Here is a 21,958-nt window from a genome sequence, read left to right on the forward strand (position 1 = left end):
GGCACTATTTTACCGACTACACATAATCTGGCTTTACATAACCAGAGAAAGCCAACATTTTTACGCTCTCTTGCTTCTGGAAAACCAGATGCAACGTGACGCCTCACACTGTTGAGTATTAACCTTCTAAGATTTGTTTTTAATATTTGCAAATTACCCTTGCTTGTGCTATTCCCTAATGAATCTGCTGAAAGTTATCAGCTGATGCGTCACCCTTCGTTGGACTGAGAGGCTCCTAATGCCACGGACTGATAATTTGTTGATCACTGAGTAGACAATAGTGAACTAATGTAAAACAACATGAAGCTGTGGGTTGGTTCTCCTCCTGTCCTCCACAGTTTTTTGAGTCACCAGCTGCCACTGTTAGACATGCACAATAACACCAAACAATAGGAAAGAGGTCACACTGGGTCAAGAGACAAGAGCATCTCTCTATAATTGAGAGTGTGTGTGTGTGTGTGAGGGTGAATCTTCCCCTGAGCCAACAGGGGCTCAACACACACAGGGTAAACGTCATTGGACTCAATCCCGGGCGAGTCGATATTGGGCTTGTCTGAGTGTGGGACTTTATTTTTCTCCCCCGCGCTCTTGTTTTCGTAGGCTGTGACCTCAATTCCATAGGGGTCATTTGCTTATCAAAGGCAAGGACTGGAACTTGCGGGTCCTGAGTGTGTGTTCATTGTGACCAAGGAAACTCAATTAGACGGCATCCCCACCGTGTGTGTGGCCGGGATTCATCAGTGGATATAGTGGGATTAGGGTTGGGTGACTCTACATCAGGGGAGTGCACCATTTCAAGGGAGAGAGTTCACAATGGTTGAGGGGAGACATCACAGATGAGCGCTTTTAAGAATGCACTGTCTGCACAGCCCGGCAAGCAGCCAGGAGCAGCCTCTAAGTGTTTTATTTCCTCCCGTGGTTCTTCTTTGTACTGGGTGGCATCAGTGTCATCATCAGCTCCACCAGTGTCCTGAGCTTCTTTTCAAGACACCAACAATGTGCTCTTCCCCAGACAAATTACTGCATGAAAGGCCCAGCACATGAAAGAAGCCAGGTTGTCAAAGAAACATGAGTTTTGGAGCTAAACAGCAGGAATCAGACTGAAAACAGGAACATATCAACAAGTAGAGATGTTCCAGCATCGCAAATGTCCCCACGAAAAATGCTGGGTCGGACATCTCCGTGAATGCAAATCTATATGCCGATCGAATATCACTTCTTTAAGGAATTAGGGTATATTTGTTTCACGTGGATAAAACTGCAATTTTCTTATTCCAAGAATCACTTCCTCTTCGCCACTTCGAAACAACAGTTCGGGTTCGTAGAGCAGCGAAAGAAGTGGTTTCGTAACATTAACCAGAGCTAGCCGACATGTCAGCAATATGGCAATACTTCACCCTGGAAAGTCCCACAAGTAAAATAATGACATGCAAGACTTCAGTTTCAAGGGAAGGTACGAGTGTTGCTGAAAAACACACGAGGAGCTTACCGAGGCAAAAGGAAAAAAATTGCGAACTGCAGCAGCAAACTGTGGAAACCGCATCCAGACAACACGCTAAGGTCTTATGTTATGATTCAGTCCTTAAAATTCAACCAACTTGAATACCTTTTATTTTAGTTCATTCTTCTTTTTGCCATGGATTTTCTTTGTTGTTTTCTTGTTCAGCACTTTGTAACCTTGTTTAGATAAATGCTATACAAATAAAGTTGTTCAGAAAAGAGCTCCAAAGCAAGAAAGGTAACCGAAAACCTTGCTCATTGTTGTGCATTCTTACATTTATTTCTTAGATTTCTTTATTTGAGTTATGACAGAGTTATAAAACAACATAATAAAAGAAGCTTTATTTTATTCATTCTCTGTATTACTTTTTCAAATTATATGTGGCAAAACAAAAATGATAGCAACCATCGGTTCCATACAGGGTTACTATGATACAGCTGTTAAAATATAAGATGTTATTTTTTTAAATGCATTGGTATTGCATCTACACTCTAGCAACATGTACGGTACTTCTATGTTTAAATATCACAAATTACCACACAAAGTTAACCCCAGGCCAAGGGCACAACTTCTTCATCATTGAGTCCTCAGACTTCCATTACCATGTTAAGCAGCGAGGTGATGGGTGGCCCACACTTCCTGACGGGGAGAGCTAAGAATGGCAGGTGGCGCCATAAGTGTCTGTCTCCTAACAAGGATATGGTGGCCTTCTGAGTGAAGCATGGCTCTATTAAACAGCAAAGGAGACAGGAAGAGGGAGAGGGAGGAGGGAAAAAAAAAAGAACCTCTGGGTTCACAGTGAACGCAGCAGTCGGGCCTCCCAGTCGGGGACGTTGGCGAGGTTGCGACTCGAGTCAGTGGGACAGCGTTCTGGGTCAAGGCTCTGCCTCCGGTTATGACCAGCTATTCAAGAGCCTCTTTTGATTGAGCTGTCCATTCTCCACAATGAATGCACGCTGCAAGGCCCCCGCTGATGCTCTGAATGTCGTTACAGATTATTCATGGCTGACAAACAGGCGAGCAGGTACCGCTCCAATCAATCCAGGCTAGGTTCAGCCCAATGCCAGTCCAAGGAGACTTAGGTGGAGTCTCGACAGCGGGGTGACAAGTGTAAATGGTGCAGGACACAAGAAATGCCAGCGAAAGTCATGGAGGAACTCGGCTGGTGTGATTCAGACCTCAGATCTGCATATGTGAAAATGCGATGGCTTCAGTAGTAATGATAAGGAATAATGATGTAAACACTTTGAATGCCATGGGAGATTGAGATCTTCACTCTGCGAGAAATTTCACTTTTCAGTATTTGTCAGCGACACAACACCTCACACAGATCTCACAACAATGCGCCGAGCTGTGTACATAAGTGAGGCTCAGATCGTGTTTTTAGTTGTGCAGGTGTTCACAGGTTTTGAACACGATAATGAATTGATGCACAAAGCTTCAGAATAGCTTCTACGTGCCGCTGAGCGCTGACATCAGACCGCAGACAATAAAATTAAGTTTCCGTTTATGTATTCCACATTTTTACTAGCCTCCAAAACAAAAGCCACAAGTGATTGCATCAAATGGAATTTAATTCAAAGCAATGGATCTTCCCATTTACACTGTCCCTCCATAATTAGTTTGCCTAACCTTTCGTTAATAGCACACACACGCACATAGACATCCACAAAGGCAGTGCTGTGATTTACCACAGTGCCCTTACCAAAGTGCCCTGGTTGTAATTACTCTCCATCCAATATCCTGACCCCGATGATTGGCAAGAGCAGAATCTTGTGCATGCCACAGTCAGGCTGGGAGTGACTAGGACCTGCTCCTTTATCTCCCGCTCACACCTTGTCCTAACTCGAATGAGAACACGTCAGAGGTGAAGGCCTGGAGCACTTTGCCTCTGCTTCCATTACATTCTGCAGAGTGGGAGGATCTGATAGAGCGTTAACCACATGAAAGCTGTGATAATTTGCTCGGGCTAACATGTTTCTCTCTCCCCCTTGTCTGACACGGCCTTGGGCGCTGAAGTAAATAAAGCTTCAGGTAAGTCAGCCTGCCTTCCATCTGGTTGCAGAGTGCACCGTGCCATACAAATTGCATTAGCCCCCCCCCCCCTCCTCACCATCGGTCGGTCCCTGTTGGGCCTTGGGCCGGCAGTGTTTGTCTGTGTTAGAAGACAGAGGTTTTCAATACTCCAATAAAGGTATGTGGGCAAATGTAAATATTCAGCACAACACACAGCGTTCAGTAAACACCCTGGAGGGACACACAATTCTCTCTCTGCAATATGTTTTCATATTTCTGAAATACTTTGGCATTATAAACTGGAGTTTTGATGTAAAGAAATGTTTGTAATTGATCTAACAAACAACCTTTTAACAACAGAGTTTATATTTATTGTGATTTTAAACCTTGTGTATCAAGTAGGAAAAAAACTCAGATGAATGATGATATTTAGATTTAATGCACCAACAGAGCTACAGTGACTATGAAATTATCAAAGACAGACAATATGGTTGAAGCTAAAATTAAAAGTCAGTCTGTCAGAACAAAATATTTTAGCAGTTAAACTAAAAACTTCAAACTAAAGTTCTTCATCTTGCAAAAAAATAAATTATACACTGCACTTTGGCACGTAACCACTGTGCAGCCGTCCTGCACTTACAGGTAATGACCTGCTTAACCTTGCTAAGAAATGATGGTGTGCTAACAATGCCACGACTGAAAAACAACACGACTTTCCACATCGGGAGAAACCTCTGGACGGTCGGGGTTAACGGTCTGCTGTGATGTCAATACAGAGCAGTGGTGTGTCTCAAAATCAATCCTTCCAGAATATGTGTTGGACAAAGTAAATACCCACAAGTCTTATCCACCACCCTCGCACTATGACACACAAGATATTCTGCAGCAGAAAAGGAACCTACTACATAGCCTCAAAAATATAAATAGTAGTTTATGAAGAATATGTTTCACGTTATAGAAGATGTTAAAATATAGATATTTATATATATTTTATATAAATATGTATTTAAACCAACGCTTATTTTCCTGAAATTAAAAATAGTTGGTATATTTAACAAAACATGTAGTGTAATAAAAAAAAAAAATCTGTATTGTGTTTGAACCCCCAAATGGCACTGTGGTTCTCATTCCAGCGTAGGCAGAGTGGTCGAGGTTAAAAATCAACTATAATGTGATGCATGAGGGGGTGAAGTGCTGTAGACCAAACAGGGATTGAGCCTTTAAATATTAATTTCTTTGTTCAGATGTGACTGTATTAATTATTAATAGTGTAGATGCAAGACAGAGAATTGTGGACTTTATAAATAACCTGACGTTGAAAATTGAGAGGAAAAAAAAAGGAGTGAAAGTACAGAGAAGACCCCTGAGCACTGGTTCGATATCACAGGTAGCAGGTTCCGGGAAAGTGGTGCTGGTATAACGTGAACACATGAAGCAGCACTTTGATTATTTGCTTAATTAAACAATATTTGATTATTCATACATGTGTGGAAATTTTAAATATGTCATAGAGTGCAATGTGACAGATTTACATTGCTCATATTTTCTAATCAACACCCAAAGTGACAACATTTACTATCATACGAGATACAGAAAAGCAATTGATCACAGGTGAGAAACTGCAATCGATGAATATCTTCTTTAAAGTGACTGCATTAAATACAAACTAGCTGAATATAACAGCATCCCAATACTTGTTTCCTATGTAAAGCTTTTGTTTTCAGTTTTTAAATAAATAATTGGAAACGCCCTGGAAGTAACATCGATTGAATTCTGAATCTCTTCCCTTTTGACTGCCCTTTAAATGCATGTTGCTCTGAGGTCTCTTGAAAGATGGGCGGAGGAAGGAAAAATAAAATAACAAACATCTTTAGAAAAACAAACACATGGTCTAAAACAACGTGGATGAATGAATTATTAATTGGAATCACATAAAAATCCTAAAGGTTGCTCCTGATGGCTCCCAGACTAGGAACGCTCCTCTTGTTGTTGTCAACATGCCTCAATGAACAGCCGCTCCGGCGAAAAAGGTTTTCCTCAAACATGTGCGCCGTCTGCAATTTTCCTTCTTTGTGTGTTTTTTTTTGTGGTCGCCAGGCTTACCACACAATTCCAGTAGTGCTGCATGAGGGCGGGAACATGCTGATCATTGACTTGTGCTTTTATTCCTTGAAACATGAGGCGGAACACAATTTGCCTGGCTGTGTTTCACTCTGTCACCCTCCCCTGACCCAAAGTGCATCAGCCTGCAAATTCATGGTCCAGCTCCTGATTCAGTTGAGACTGTGCAGCAAATTCTCAAAGTACAATACAACTTTAAAGGTTTACATACGTTTGCTGCATCCAACCATCCAAGACGGCAGAGTTGTGCTGCAAAGATGTGATTTCTGGTAATGCAGCACAAGCCAGAACTGGCAAAAATGTCAGCAATTTGGTAGCATTCCACACTGAGAAGTCACTCAAGTAAAGCAGCGATGTGTTTCATATGCAAGACTTCAGTTTCAAGCGGTGGCTCTATTGTCCCTCTGGCAATCTCTTAAAAGATTTGAAGAACCATACAAAAGAGCACGAGGAGTTCACCAAGGTCAAGTTAAAAAATGACGCACTGTAGTAGCAAACATTAGAACCTGCATTCAAATGAAACAAAGTGAGAAAGACCACAAAGCAAGAAACAAACTGATTTGACTTGAAAATGTGTGATTTCGATGCTTAATGGAACATAAACCTGCACCAAGCCATACAACAGTGAGATGTTTACATGGAATCCAATATTCAAACTATTGTCCTTATTCTGTCATTATTATTATTATTATTATTATTATGTTTGCATCTTGTTAACACCCAAGTCAGAACACTCCACATGTCTTCCTTTCATTAGGGTTTATTCTAAGTATGAGCTTTTTCAGGTAAAGGCAATTTAGAAAATGCTGTTGGTATATTGTAATATTGTAAATGTACTCGGTAATAACAATGATCACTTTCATACAGGCTTAGTAGCATATACAGCTTTTAATATACATTATATAAGTTGTTGTTTTTTAAAGGCACTGGGATGCAAAGTCCAGGTATCGAAAACAGTTTTGGAAGGAAAAATGGTACCGTAACATCTCTACCTGCATCAAATCTCTGTTTTGTGACATATTTCCATCTCTTACACAGCACTTCATGAGAAGATTGAAGCTATTCTTCTTCCCTCACTGTATAAATAGACCTCTCTTTATGCCGCCACTAGCCCATACCCAGGACACCCTGCAGCTTCAAGTGGAAAATGGAGAATGCGGCGAGTTGATGTTTGTTGGAGGAGTCTGTAAAATACCTATACTGGAAGTTTCCTTGGGGCCCAAACACACAAAGCATTAACTGTCAGTCACCGAGTTGCTCTGCCTATCAAAGATCTCGGTGGACTATTTAGCTGTCAGTTCCCTCACAACACCTTCCCCACCCCACCGTTTCTGAACGAATTTGAGCAGAGCAGGTGCTGACTGACACCACAAACTCCCACTGTCTCCCTCTGTGAGCATAACACTGACGTCCTTTTATTTCCACAGTAAGCTTCAAGACAAAATTACATTACAATGAAAAAAAAAAAAACATTCATAGTCTGTAATCAGAAATAACAAGCCTGGGAAGCAGTTTACCGGCTCTACTCTGCTCCATTCTCCTATTTTGATTTCTCACCTTGTTAAAGCAGAGCGATTTAAGGAACGTCGTAAAATCCAAATACATTTGCAACTTTGGCCTCTATTTGCTCAGCACAAGTGGCCTGGGTAATGCATGTGCTGCATTTCACTGCGGCATTCAGAACACATTTTATTCAGATGTCAGAGTTAGGGCATGGAAGGCTTGGAACTACGGATTAGATGGATCTGAGCAAATATTTCCACTTTTCAGGAAGGTACACAAACTGTGTACATCACTACTGCAAAGTTAAAATGCTGAGCGTTATGTAGCAGAAAGAAGCAATCATCTATTATTATTCAAAAATGATGAATACAACGTGATCACACATATTTTTTTTAATGCTTTTAGGAGCATATGCTACTGAAAGCACTGGGTGCAAACTACAAAAGGGCTTTAAGGACTGTATTGATAACATGTCTGTCTTTACCAGACGCGGTAAATAAAAAACTGCAACTATTCAGAAGGACAGAACCACTGAGACTGCTGAATGTATTCCAACTTCCAGCAAGGGCACAGCTTTTGTGAGACTGACAAATGCTGAATGACTTGAGAGAAGGCAGAGCGTGAGGCTGACGCTGGATATATTTTGGTGGGCGGACAAAAGCTGTGAGTGTGGGAGATTGGAACGCCTGCGTTGTTGTTTGACAAATGGTAATTATTTTTTTCTCCCCACTTTTGTTCCACTAATTGCAGTCAATTTAGAAATTCATTCTTCCTGCATGTCAAGACCAACTTCAAGGGACCAAGACCCTGCACACTTGAAATTTCCAAATAAAAATACGACTGGCGTAAAGTTGTCGACACCACGAGGTGCAGCCCTTTGTCTGAGTCTATCTGTGAGATCAATCAGCACAGCTGCTTGGTGTTTAATTCTTCCTGCCTCTGTTTCCTCTCACGGCTCCAAACGCACTTGTGGTTGTCTCAAAGCCAGACAAACACAGGCTTCAATTAAATCCACTTTGACTCCCTGCTCACTCGGAGGTGTGGTGCGTTGCTTTGAGAAAAGTCTGCCTCCACACACATGCAGAGACAGACGCAGCGCTGACCTGCCTGAGAAGCCTAATAGAACACATTGACAGATGTGTCACGGGAACAATTCACCTTGCCATCTGTTTTTCTGTGCTTCACGGCCAAATCCTTCTGCCTCCGTCCTGCAATCAAGGACAGGATGAAATACAAGTCCCATTATGGGGTTGCAGCTAATAATGCATTATCAATTAGTCCCCTTGGCTACTGATCGATGCTTAGCAGGTGGTACAAGGCCATTTTGTTCATTTAGGACTATATTGTCCTCTTCCCCCCTGATTCTCTTATTTCCTTCTGTTCATTAGATCCTGGCTGGCCGACCTATCAGGTTTTGCTTAAATTGCACCACGACTGTTCTTCAATATTCCATTAAAGATCACGTTTAATCACTGTTGTGTGGACCAAAAGCTATTAGGAGGACTGTCCTGAATTAACCTGACTTTTGATGACCACAAAGTGACAGTAACTCGCCACTGCATTTACTAAACATCACGTAACAGGACCTCTTGTATGTCTCCTGTCAAGATAACGGAGTATTTATACCTCCATGCTGTTGATCGAAAGGAGAAGAGAGTAAGGAAATGTGTAATGCAGGGCCAGAGAGAGGGGAGAGTGGGTGGGAGTTGGTGTGAGCGAGGTGATTGGCTGCCATAATACCAGGGATAAGTATTGCGGTATTAAAATAAAGGTTACAGATCATTTCAGCTAAGCCTAGCTTATCTCCCCCTTAGATCAGAAATTAAATATGTCATCACATTACAATCCAGGATCTAGTCAATCAGAAAATACATATTTTATATAAATGAATCCTCGCTTTTTTGTAGATGGAGGGGTTAGCCCTGTGGTGCTACAATACTTTATTAGTTCTGTTCAGAGATAGATGGTTTTAAAAGATTTACCAACCACGTCATACGAGGTATTTAGATTTCAAAGGATTGACAGTGGACGGCTGGTGCTGATAACCCAGGGGGTTAAAGCATGTGGTTATATTCCTTTATGGCAGTTTTGAAATGAGATGTGGTGTTATAAAAGAAGAACATTAAAGTGTTTATTTATATTGCATTCATGATTCCACTGTAAACTTGAAAAAAAAACCCACATCTGTAGCGTTTGGTTATTGTCCCCATCATCTTCTGTTTTCTTTGTCGAAGCCTTGTCAGCATCCGGTTCAATCAACAAAGAAAATATAATCTCCCCTCATCTGTATAAAGCAGTTGCCAGGGGTTTATTATATTAGGAATGTGAAATGCATGTATTTTCCACCTGAGAGGTTTTGCGGCATCGGTGACAATACGCCATCAGCGCTGGCAGATGAAATGCAAACAAAATCAAATCAGTCTTGCCCATCCAATGCTTCGCCACTCAAATGCCAATCTCCCCTCTCTTCATCATGTGTCTGATGAGAAATCAGAGTGTGCGAGAATCTCCTAATCTATGCAAACACACTGTCAGCATTGATTTGTTCGGAGGGGATATGTCTTTATTAGGACTCGCCAGACGTCTCCGTTTCTCCTGTCCTATAAAGGATGACCTGGGAAAGACACAGAGCCGGTTGGGCCTTTGGAAGCAGTTGCAGCCATAACAATTGAGATAAGTTACTGAGGACTGGTAATGAGAACCGATAGACTTGAGGATGGATCAATAGTGGACACTGATACCAGGAGAGGAAGGACAAATTGTGACATCTCTTTCCTTTTCCATGTTCAAAGGAGCTTTAGAGAAGTGGCTCTGACTCTGTGTGTGTTTGTGTGTAGGAGGAGTCCTGAGTGTTCACACAACACAAAGGGTTGTCAGTCAGTCTGACTAACTGTGCAGCACGCGCACATGCACACACACACAAACACACACACACACTGCAGCAGCTCTTTTTGTCGTTCGTGCACAGAATCAGTTTCAATAAACAGACCTGTGTGATGAGGGCAGAGGTTGCTCTACTGTAGGTGCTTATCAATGTGTCATGTTTTCTCTTGCCTGAGCTTTGAATACTGAGCAGCAGGACTGAAGCATGTCTGGCCATCAGGCCTGGGTCAGTTATTAAACTTCAACCCTGTCAAGTTACTCTGACGTATGCCCGAGTATGCCGGGCGTCAACATGGATGGAGTTTGCTGAATATTGCCTCCGCCGTACAGGGACAGACCAATTTATCTTTTCAACAGCCACGTTTCTTGGTTCTTCTGCGTGAAGGTGAGGGGATTATCGATTAGGGCGTCTGCTCTCCTCGACCAGTCGGTTTTTCCATTTGATATCCCTATGAAAACATGCACACGTCACTGAAATCCATCCCTTCAGCTTTCTTAGTACTAAGATCACAGCAGCTTCAAGTGTGCAAGTTATCAGACATTCAGTTTGGTCAAGTGTTCACCTTCATCTTCTGTTGCAGACAGAAGGCTTGAGTCTGTTTCTCTCTGCTTTTCTGGCACAGGGGAATTTATCAGATGTTGCATCTAATAAAAGTTTAGATAATAAAAATAATTACTCTAACTTAAGAAGCAAAATTAATAAATTATGGAGTATTATTTTTTCCTTAGCATTGTTAATATTGCTTTATAGACAGAAATATGGACACATCTGTTTCTCAATGTCATCATTTGACATTGTGTTGTCAGTTGAATGCAGTAAATCAATTACACAATTGTTTTGTTTATCTGGTGATTTGAATACCAGACAGTTTAAGGGGCTTCTTCACATTGAAGCAAAATTAAAATAAGTCTATAATACTGAATAATAATAAAGCTTAAGAGATGGAAACTGAGAACTGGTTCCAGTTTTTTAAAAACATTTTAACCTCTCTTTAATCCATAAACCTTTCATCCATAAGTTTTACATTACTTACTCATCACATTCCATGGAAGTATCTATGATTTGTGCTTACCCTTTTAATTTTACAGGTTTTTACTACCTCTATAGCTTCATCTCACAGATTTTACCCTCAGATTTTAGCATCATTACTGATAATGGCTTTTCTGTTATTTAAACTGGGACCAACAAAGTGCAATACTTTTAACTTGCAACACATGGTGCAGATCCAAATAAAAATCTGGATCTAGTGAATTTAAATATATTTTCATGAACCGTTGAACCTTGGCTGAGGAATGTGAGTGACATTCTGGTTCCTTCCAGCAACCTCTGACAGTTGTGCATTGCAAAGTAACGACACCACTACTGGAATGATAGAAATTTCAAATATGGGTAGAAACCAGAGCTATTTTTTACATAACATGGGCTGAAATTCGCTTTGCACATTTTTCCTTGACCAAGAAAACCTAAATGAAGACAGCAGCAGAGGGGTTATATAATCATGAGTCACATGCCTGTCTTTTTCCTACTCTTTCAAAACTATGTTCAGACTTAGAAATAATAAATCTGTTGTTTAGATGCTGAAATCACGTAATTTTTCCCAACAAAGAGAATTGATAGATTAAGGGGATGAATATAGAATCAGACTGATACGCTGATTTGATAATGGCATTGTTATTGATCAAAAACATATAATCAATTCTGATCCATACCACTCAGTGATTTGCAGCATTAGGTCTAATACAGTAAAAATGGTTCTAAGGCTAGAAACAGTGGGTTTAAAAAATATCTGATGGGATATTGTCATTAGCTCTTAGCACTATTCTCTTGATATTCTGCTCAATAGAATTATAGCTTTTATTCACCATGGTCAGATTTAACATTATGCAGTTCATTGCATTATAATACCAGTGATACTGTGATTCAACATCAAACTGACACTGTGCAGTACCACTGATACTGTAAGTATCTCAAAGTGGGAAAAATAAGCTTTTGCATATGTTGCTGTGTCATCTCCGATTATATCTAAAACTGCTAAATTGTTTTTGACTTATGAAATCAATTCATTGCTGCTGAAGCTGCACAGCCTCTTTTCTGACAGCTGATGTTTTGAGGGTGTTCGGAAACCTTGTTTTCTTGGTCTTCAAGTAATTGATTTAGATTGGTCATGGTTATTCTTATGGTTTTAGGCGATTGGTGTCATTCAGGGCCATTCAGATAATTTTATAAACTGTCTTACATGACTACTATAAAATGTATTCATGATTTCATCAGTGCATTTGCTATTTGTCACATGTTGTTGTAATAAAACATGATTTCCTCTGCCAGGAAATCAATAAAAGATATTTCTAATGATTCTTTCCTGGGTAAATAAATAGCATGTATCATATATATCAACATATAATATATATTAGCTTTCATGGACTGCAACACATGCAGTTACAAGCCAATGACCTAATTCTGCAGAATGGTTGTGTATTTGTGTAGGCCTGCTTATTATACCACAATGATAATTACTATAATAATTACTGATAATTTAAGATGACCACTAATGGGACAAAGACTGAAAGAAGTATCTTTGAACAAAGGACAACAGAACATGTGTAGATCATCTCCAGCAGTGACTCTTGACTCTGATGGGCCCATGTGCCATTTAAATTCAGTTTCTATTGGAATTAAGAGAATTAACGCCAAGGCTTGACTCTTCATTTACATAACTAAGGAACAAGGATCCCTGATGAGAATACCAATCAGTTTGAGAAGACCAATCAGTGAAATGAAGCTGCTATCTTTGGGCTCATACTGACATCTATGTCTTTGTTCATGCAGGAAACAAACCTGTTTATTTTGCTCAGTGTAAAGCATGTGGAGACCTCCGCTCAGTCAGGTAGGAGAAATGGGAGAAGTGGGTGACTTTGAGGAGGTGATTTTTCACTGTTACACTGGCTATAAATTGTCAATCAATATTTGTCAACTTTGGTATGTGTCCAAACTCCTCATTCCTCCCTCCTTCAGGCATCGTGTTGATATCGGGTAGCTTCTGGTGTGACAGAGGTCCTGGTTGCTTGGCAACAGGTACAAGTATAGAGTCCAGTGTGACTGTGATGACCAGGGTGAGAGGAGAGGCTGACAAGCCTGTGCTGCACACACACGACCACACAACCAGACAGACACACACACACACACACACATGCACACACACGCATGCACACACACGACCACACACACAATTTGATGTGTGCCTCATATGTTTCTTGCAGGAAAGGGGATTAGAGGGAGCCATCAGTAAACTCCTCAGGGCAGTGCTGACATTAAACAGCACAAGTGTTTGAGAGATCGATGTGGGTACCTCGGAGCGGCCATACCTCTGGACAACCACATGTCCTTCATAAATGCACAGTCCCACATTTAACACATTCATCATCAAAGACAGCCGGACCACAGAGTGATGTGGGAAGCTGTGAGGGGGCTCTGGAACTTCACAGGGTTAGAAAGAGGCGAGGCCCCTCACAGCTGCACCCGGCACGACAGATTTGTTTCATAGACAAATAAACACGGACTATAACGGCTCATAACCACATGGCAAATAGTCCGTCATCATTAAACGCTAGCTGAGGGAAGTCGCATTGGTAATACGATTTTTTCCCATAAACTCTGCAGTTAAAGGGGCACATCTTGACAAATCTTGCTATTGACAAAAGAAAATTCATACTCATCGTATCAGAGGGAAGCACTTGACTTCACAATGACACCAGCTTGCACACACAGACCTGCAAATAAAACGTCAAGCAAATGGCGCGTTTACATGCACTTAAATGAGCAGTTTATTCAAAGAAACCAGGTTCACTGAAGAATGTGTTTTACATGCACTGTAGTGATCTGGTCCTACAGTCTGATTTCTACTAAGGCTGGACTATATGGCCAAAAGTTGTATTGAGATAAAAATGCTCATATCAGTTAAGATAGATAATCATGATGATTGCCACGTTATTAATTCTTAAACATGTTTTCCTCCTGAGTGAAGGTTGTGACTTTAAACTCTTCATGAACAAAGACAGACAAACAATTGACAGCTAAATATTCTATAAATCCGAAGTCGATCAATAAAACATTATATTGATATATATTGGACTTTTGTTGTTTTGCTATTGATGGCAATTATATTTCAATAAGGCACACAGTGTGAAGCTTTCCCTTACAGTGACAATGCCATCAAATGTTAAGACATTCTGGGGACTAATTTCTGTTAATCTCAATTTCAGTAGAAGTATTTAAAAAAACAGTTACACCGTGTCTCTAGCCCATTGTCATGCACACATGTACATTTAAAAAGCTGATAAGAAACCTGGTTATGCGTAAACATGGCAGACATATTTGTTCTCTCCAGGACAACTCCACCTGGGGAAACCGGATTTCTCTAATCTCCTGCCCCACTTTCAGAAATCAGGTTTCTTGTTTAAATGGCATTTAGGAAAGAAGCTTAGAGTAGAAATGTTTCTCCAGTGCAAGTAATCACACTTTAATACAGGATCACTGTTACTGAAGAAACTCACAGAACGATAACACAATAATTATCTGCTTAAATGTATGTCAGGGCTCACAAATGCTTTACCTTTATTTGTAGAAGCAGTTCTTTAAGATTTCAAGAGCCAAACACTCTTATCGGCCAAAGGAGTGTTGATATTGGCAACATTTTTATTTGCAGCCCCCTCAACAACTGTGAGGAGAACCGAGAGAGCAGAACTGTTATTGAAGCAACACAAGAAAAAAGATAGCATTGGGAATTGATCCGAGTTTATCAGTGTTGACTTACTGACAATTTTCCCTAAATGGTCCAAAGCCTCAAGCGCTCCCTCGTGTGTTTGCTTTCTGTTCACAAAACGGGAACAATAATTAACTTTTCATTCTCTTCTATTGCCTTTATTCACAAGGGCCTGAATCCAAAACTAAGCCAAATGCAGGAAGAACAACAAATCAACATATCATATCAAACAGCTGAAGTCAGGATGTGACCGGCTGACAGGTTGTGACATGAGGTGATGAGCTTCCACTTGTAAAAAAAAAAAAACTTGACTCTCTAGAAATACAGCCAGATTTTTGTGTCTTCTAATATCTGCAGCACAAAGAAATAGTTCCTGTTCTGCAAAGAGCTGCAGCTCAAATCCATAACAGTGTCTCAGAGTCACTCATATAGCAGAGAAAAAAAGAAAGATCAAAATCTCGGTGTGGTAGAATATTAGTGTTCGTTTGTAAACTAGATCAGAAACACTCACCTACCAAAGGTGGAGCAGACACTTTTTCTGCTTTTAACAGCTTCCACTTGTGTTTAAGTATTGGACATTTGGTCATATATCCTAACTAATAACACATAATACATTGTTTTGTTCTTGTCCATACTGAAGACATCATTCAAATATTCAGTGTAACTTGGAAAACAAGATTAGAGTGAGGCTCGGGACACTTTTTTCTGTCCAAACCAGGTCTGAGAAAAAACGAACCCAGTTTTTTTGAGTCTGAAACTAAACCGGGCCACATGTTTTTCCTGGTTACAGGCACACGCAATGCAAAAAATCTAGTAGATAGCTCAGCCAATGTGACAAAACTCGAATAATGTTTCAAAGTGATATTCGACAGATCCCTGCATTGGGTCCAGTATCCACACTCTGTCTGTCTGTGTTGAGCTCGGCTGTTATGTCCATCTTTATATAAATGTTTTTGTTATATATAGTAACAAATCGGAGCCAGGCTCTGCGTGTGACTGTGTTCCCACTTCCCCCAGAAAAACCTGTCATTCTCACGTTTCTTGTTCCCAATCAGTTGACAGGCTGTGAATGGCTGCTTTGAATTTGCAAATCGCTGCTGAATCACACCACATCAGTGTCATATATGTTTATGACACCGATGGCGGAGGCGGGGGGGGGGGAGGTTGCAACACAACAGAGAGAAAAACAAACAGGTCTCCAAGGTGATTGAAAGATTTCTGAGAGTGAAACCAAAGTGCTTATTATGAGACTGGCAGGGTAAATAGGCTGGAGGATGAGCCAAGAGCCTCATGGAGCACAATAATCACTGGAAAATTGCAAAGCTCAGTTTCAGCACGCAAACACTTTACATAATGTATCTAAGGAGCTGCACATGTCACACATCTGCAGCAAAGATCCAAAACCAGGTGAAAACTCAGAAAAAAACACCAGGAAGAGATGAACTAGAGCCAGACTGGAATGGAAATAAATGATTCACAGTATGTGTTGTGTACCTGTGGCTGGGTCAACCGTCCGCTCAATCAAATGGTCGTCCTGGTGGACCCACTCGCCGTTGCACTTGAAGTAGATCTGTGTGGCCGGCGTGGAGCGGCAGGTCAGCGTCACCGGCTTGTTCTTCACGATGAACTCGTCCTCCGGCTCCACCAGGAAGTGAGGTAACAGATCAGAGAAGGCGGCGGGGAGCGTCGCCGTGGCCGTGTGCTCGGAACCTTTAGGGAATAAAAAGCGGAAGAGGTTTTTAGAGGCATGCCAAAACTGAAAAAGCGAAAAAAGCTTTTAAGTTTTCAAGTTGACATGTGGCACGAGCTGAACCTTCCCCCATACTCTGCTGTTGTGACTGCAGGACGAGTGAGTGAAAATGCAGCAGACACCGAGTATCTAATGCAGAGATTCAGTGTCTTTGGAGAATTGGTGCACAGTAAGATTGCATATGTGAGAGGCTGAACAAGACAGATGGACAGAGTGTGTGACAAAGAGAGACAGAGCTGCATGGAGGAGAGCTGGCAGCGACAGAGCACGGCCCTGTGCGCTCATGAGTGGGTTGGACCCAGAGTGGAGTCGGTGTCTTTACTCCAGCTCTTAATCACAGCCCTTTAACATCCCCGCTGAAGGACTAGCGGCCATAAATCCTGTCTCAGCGACTAGGCCACTCCTCACTGTGTTATCGTCTCTTAAACCGGGTCTCTAACCCACATCAAGCAAAAAAGGGGAGTGAGGCAGGGAGGGTGGAGAGATGACCGACAGCTAGACAGCCAGTTAACTTGAAATCAAATCTCATATATAGGAGATGATGTTCTTATTTTTACTCCTCTGGAATCTAACATGAAATGTATGAGATGTGAGGAAAGAGCAGGGAGATGCAGGAGCTGCACTTCAGTGGGACAATTCCACAAATTACAGCAAATATTTAACGCTTGGTGAAAATGTTCAACACAAACGCCGGATGACACAATTGGAGCCTACAGCATGATGCCTCCTCCGCGAACACAGTGTCTCTCTCTCTAAACATATTAGCCTTGTGCGAGAGATAAGTAGAAACGGCGAAATAACCTCCTTACACCGCTAGCACTCAGGGGAGACCAGTAAATCCCAAAATAAAACCCCTTTAAAAGGAGTGTAATATTAATTTACTGCCCTGAATCCAATATGGCTGACAGACCAGGCATTAACAACCTTCTCCATCACTCCCTGTGCAGCAGGAGAGCACGGGAGTCCACATCTCTCATAATGAAACGGCAACGCTCTCCCCGACCTCTGTCTCCCCTAGCTTCCTCTCCGCCCTAACCCAGCCTGCGTTCATCCTTGCAGATTGCTGATGCCCAGGTCAGGGATAATATTATGTTGTGTCATAAACACCAATCTGTCAGTTCCTCCCCCACTACACACAATGTCTCTCTTTCTTCTCCCGTTATTTTTCTATTTTTTCACCCGTGTGCTGAGTTGCTAATTTATCAGGATGAGCTACGGTGAAGCACGCTGCTGCCACCACCACTGCTGAACCCCATTAATGTTTTGTGTACATGTTTAACTCTTAATGAAAACTAAATGTTCTGTGTCCAATGAACGACATACATCACACGCTGACACTTTGCCTTTTCTCCCCACATTTTCCGAGCACACTTTATGATTGCAGTGCATTTGCAGAGTCGGAAATGTCATTAATGTGCCAGCTCTCTATATCCAGGACAACACAGCTGCCTGACATTATTTATTCTATGTATGTGAGAGTGCATCGAGAAAAAGGCCACAGTTCATCATGAATGGTGAGTATAATTGCTCTAACGAAGAGCCAAAACTTTGCTAAAAAACAGCGTGGGACCAGCAGGTCAGGTTATTTGAAAGTGCGCTGGTCCTAATGATGGCGGCTTCTTCTAATGGGCCGCCTTCCAGCTCTGTGACCACGGCTATTAGCTGGCCGGGCTGACCCTCTGTACTCCCCGCAGACTGAAGACGACAGCTCGGTAAAACAGTGGGTGAGTCTCACCTCACACCTGCCAGGTTAATCATCTCACAGAGAACGGATGATGTTGAAACAGAGAGCGGAAAAACCGTAGCCACCTGAGACGCCCGACGGGCCGCGAGAACGGCTGTGGTGAACTCATGATGCTGTTGACTCGCTGCCGGCTCCTCATTTGCAGAGGTCACATTCAACGCCATCTCTCAACTTTTGATGATGTTTCCAATTTGTGTTTGTGTGTGTGTTTGTGTGTGTGTGTACTTGTGCGTGTCAAAAGGAATGGGGTTAGTCTTCCATTTTAGTACATGCACTTTAGGTTAATGAGGTTAAACACGTAATTTCTTTAGAGAAATAAATTGTCATTTTATGAGCAGGGGATTCCAGTCACGTACTGCTTTATATCAAACCCATAATGGAGGACTGATGCGCAGTAAATTGGCTGAGATTATTGTCATGACACAATGTACTTCAAAGTCAACGTGCACACACACACACGTGCACGCACACACTGGGAGTATCAGCTACTTAACAGACTTCTTGCGGGTCAATGCACAAATCAAATAGACATACAGCAGCACTATGGGCACTGCATTATACTCCACTGAATGTGATTGGCTAAAGCAGCCATTAATTGTTAAATGTATCTGAGTGCATTGCCAGATCATTTTGTAGACACACAAACAACCGGCGCGGCACGCTGAACGTCTCCCGTGTTGATCGTTGGGCCAATGAAGATGATTTAATTGATACAACATGCTGGATGTGTTGCTGGGGCCCAATAACCGTTACATAGCTCAGCGTGGCTCCCTGCATTTCTATAAACAACAATCCAGGAGAATCAGTTTGATTCTTGCACTCAAAAAAAAAAACCTAAATCTAAGGTTGCGACCTGATATTTGTCTGCAGCTGCCATTCTCTCCAGAGACAAATCAACTGACCTAAAACGCATGCATGCACAAACAGAGAGACACGCAGACACGAACGCACGACAAGGATGCAGCAGCTGTCAGTGCGCTGAGCCATGATGGCCAGGGCAGAATTCCTGCTGCACACAGACCCCCACTTCTCATCTGTCCAGCTGACCACATCACCTCCAAAGTCAGGGGCTGGGCACGTTTGCATGAGGAGGAGGAGGTGAAGAAGCCATGATGAAGTCAAACACACTTAAAAATAAACAGTATCTAACAAGAAGGTCACTCAGTAGAGTCCATGCATCTGCCCAACAGTCCCCTTATGAAACCACATTTAAATTCACTAAATACAGATTGTCATTTGGATCTGCACCAAGTTGCACACACTAAAATATCAGTCCCCTCACATGCGGTGGAGCTGCCCAAAGGTCCAGGAGTTTTGTTGTGCCATACACATCACGTAGCAAAATAGAATTGGCTCAAATATCCCTTCCTCCCTCTGTTTATTTTGGGTGACCCCTCTGCATTAAGTAAGTTAGTTCAGTAAGTGAACCCAGATGGCCTTTATGTCAGGGAGGAAGTTTCTGGTCAACGATTGGAAGTCTACTTTGGCACGGTCACCATCACTGTGGCACGTCTCTCTTGGTCACCTGCTGCCCCAGAATCATTATCGTATAGGCTACCTGATAAGATGGAGGACTGTGACTTGAACTGAGGCCTGTATTTCTCTTATAGGCACTTCCAGCTCATTAAAATAACTTTCAGTTATTTATTACATATCAAATACTTATCAGATATGCATCTACTTGAGACATTTTTTTTTTTACATTTGATTTTATATGTATTTATTTTTTTCTCTTTGCATGGATGTCTTTTACTAACTTTTTGTCTTACTTCCCTATTTAAGCTCTATTTGATATGCCGGTTTTTGACTAAACATTTGTGAAGATTGTGCTGTGAAAAAAAAATACAAATCACAAATATCAGTACCCAAAACAAGCCAGATTTCTTTTTTCAATGCCCTATCAAGCAATGTAAAAAAAAAATCCTGAATCTGTCCCCTGATCTGTAATTGCTCCAAAATTGAATAAGTTCTGTCTTCACCCCTCCACAAAATGTTGGAATTCTGTTGAGTAGGTTTTGTGTAACTCAAAACCAACAACCAAACAAACAAACCCAGATAAAAACATAACCTCCTTGGCCAAGGTAAAAATCTGAAAAAGCTATATTCCTGTAACCGCTGTAACTGTATACGTCCTCAGCATGCATGGATTAAATTTTCACAAGTGTTGCAGCTTTGTGAAAGTCTTCGGTTACCACCGATCTTCAATATTTCATAAAGATTTTTCACTTTAATGTCACTTGCTGTATCACTTTCCAGGAGTAGGTGTGTTTTTAATGAACACAAACGAACCTCAGGCCTCATTTTGAAATGGAATTCCACCCATGATTCTTCACTTCTCCTTACTCATGTCAGTGTGCCGCTGACTTCTGTTATCACCATTTGTAAAATAAGCATTCATTTTTAAATTTCACTCCTTATTATCTAATCAGAGAACAGAATTACTGAATGCATAAAGAATGACAGCGTATGAGAATGTCAGCGGGAGGAAGAAAAACCATAGCTGGAGAGGAAATAACCCTCTTTTGTGTTCCTCTCTCATGGCACTAACACGTCGTGTGCCCTTTGGAGCCAATTACTTTTTTTTTTTTTCTTCTTCAACAACGTCATGTCCCCGAAGAAAAGCATCATTGAGCAATCACTGGGCATAATTTACATCACAGTGATGAACAGCAGCTATAACAAGTGTTTTATGACACCATCAGCGCCTTACAATGTCCTCTGAAATTAATTCAATTAAAATTACTATGCAGAATATTAAACCATTCCATGTTTAGCTGCCATTAACAACAAGGCCAAGATCAAATTTGTCACAGCCACCTTGTTGACGGTTGATTTTTTTGCCTTCAGAGCCCTCAAGTTTGTTCAAATGGTTTTCTTGATGCTTTTTGAACCACACCGAGTGTATTTATATAACAATCACTCCAAATGTAATATGTGGAACCATGGGTTCTGGGAACGTCATTGGTGTATAGTTGAAAATCTTGAATATGCCTCTGACATAAAGTCACTGGGAGTGATTATACACAGAAAGAGGAAGGAATGGGAGAGTGAAGAGTGAGAGAGAAAAAACTCCATCCAGCATCATATATAATCTGGAGCACAGCTGACTGATGTATGTTTGTCCCCGGATGACAAATATTTACTCCTCCACATGTCTGGGATTCAGAATTCATTTTTCATTGAGACAACCATGCTTCAGAGAGCACTCCATCACCCACACACACGCATTGTTACAAGTCATTATAAGTGTATATATATATTTATATATATATATATATATATATATATATATATATCCCATGTGTCTTTTTTCTCAATCAATAACAGATGTAGAATTATGCATGCAAAAAAAAATTATGTTAACACAGAAATGTTCAAACACCAGCAATTCAGTGTCCGTCCAATATCCCTGTTCATTAAGGTTGCTCTGAAAAAAAATCAATCACTGGAAATACTCTCGTATAGAAAAACGCTCTGAAGCATTTAACAACATGTAGGAGAGATGGCACCCATATAAACCCAAACTGCAGCCCATCACATTTCTATCAGTGGTGGCAGGATACTTAAAAAAAAGAAAGAAAGAAGGGAATGAAGCACAGAAGGAGAGGAGGGGACTGGGAGAACGAGGGTGAATATGTAAATTGTCCTCACACATGCCACATGTGATGTTATTACAATCT

The 21,958-nt window shown here is 41.3% G+C and overlaps 1 protein-coding gene across 4 annotated transcripts in view; it reads right to left on the bottom strand.

The window, feature by feature from the left end:
- The window catches only part of unc5a (unc-5 netrin receptor A), a 137,595-nt gene that overhangs the window by 51,692 nt on the left and 63,945 nt on the right, over window positions 1-21,958 (bottom strand). For all 4 annotated transcript variants that reach the window (XM_069531561.1, XM_069531560.1, XM_069531559.1 and 1 more), the window contains exon 2: window positions 16,279-16,494. In XM_069531561.1, coding sequence (XP_069387662.1) covers window positions 16,279-16,494 — 216 coding nt within the window. The remainder of the gene's footprint in view (window positions 1-16,278; window positions 16,495-21,958) is intronic.

The sequence above is a fragment of the Paralichthys olivaceus genome, chromosome 9 (assembly GCF_024713975.1).
Source record: "Paralichthys olivaceus isolate ysfri-2021 chromosome 9, ASM2471397v2, whole genome shotgun sequence".
Lineage (NCBI taxonomy): Eukaryota > Metazoa > Chordata > Actinopteri > Pleuronectiformes > Paralichthyidae > Paralichthys > Paralichthys olivaceus.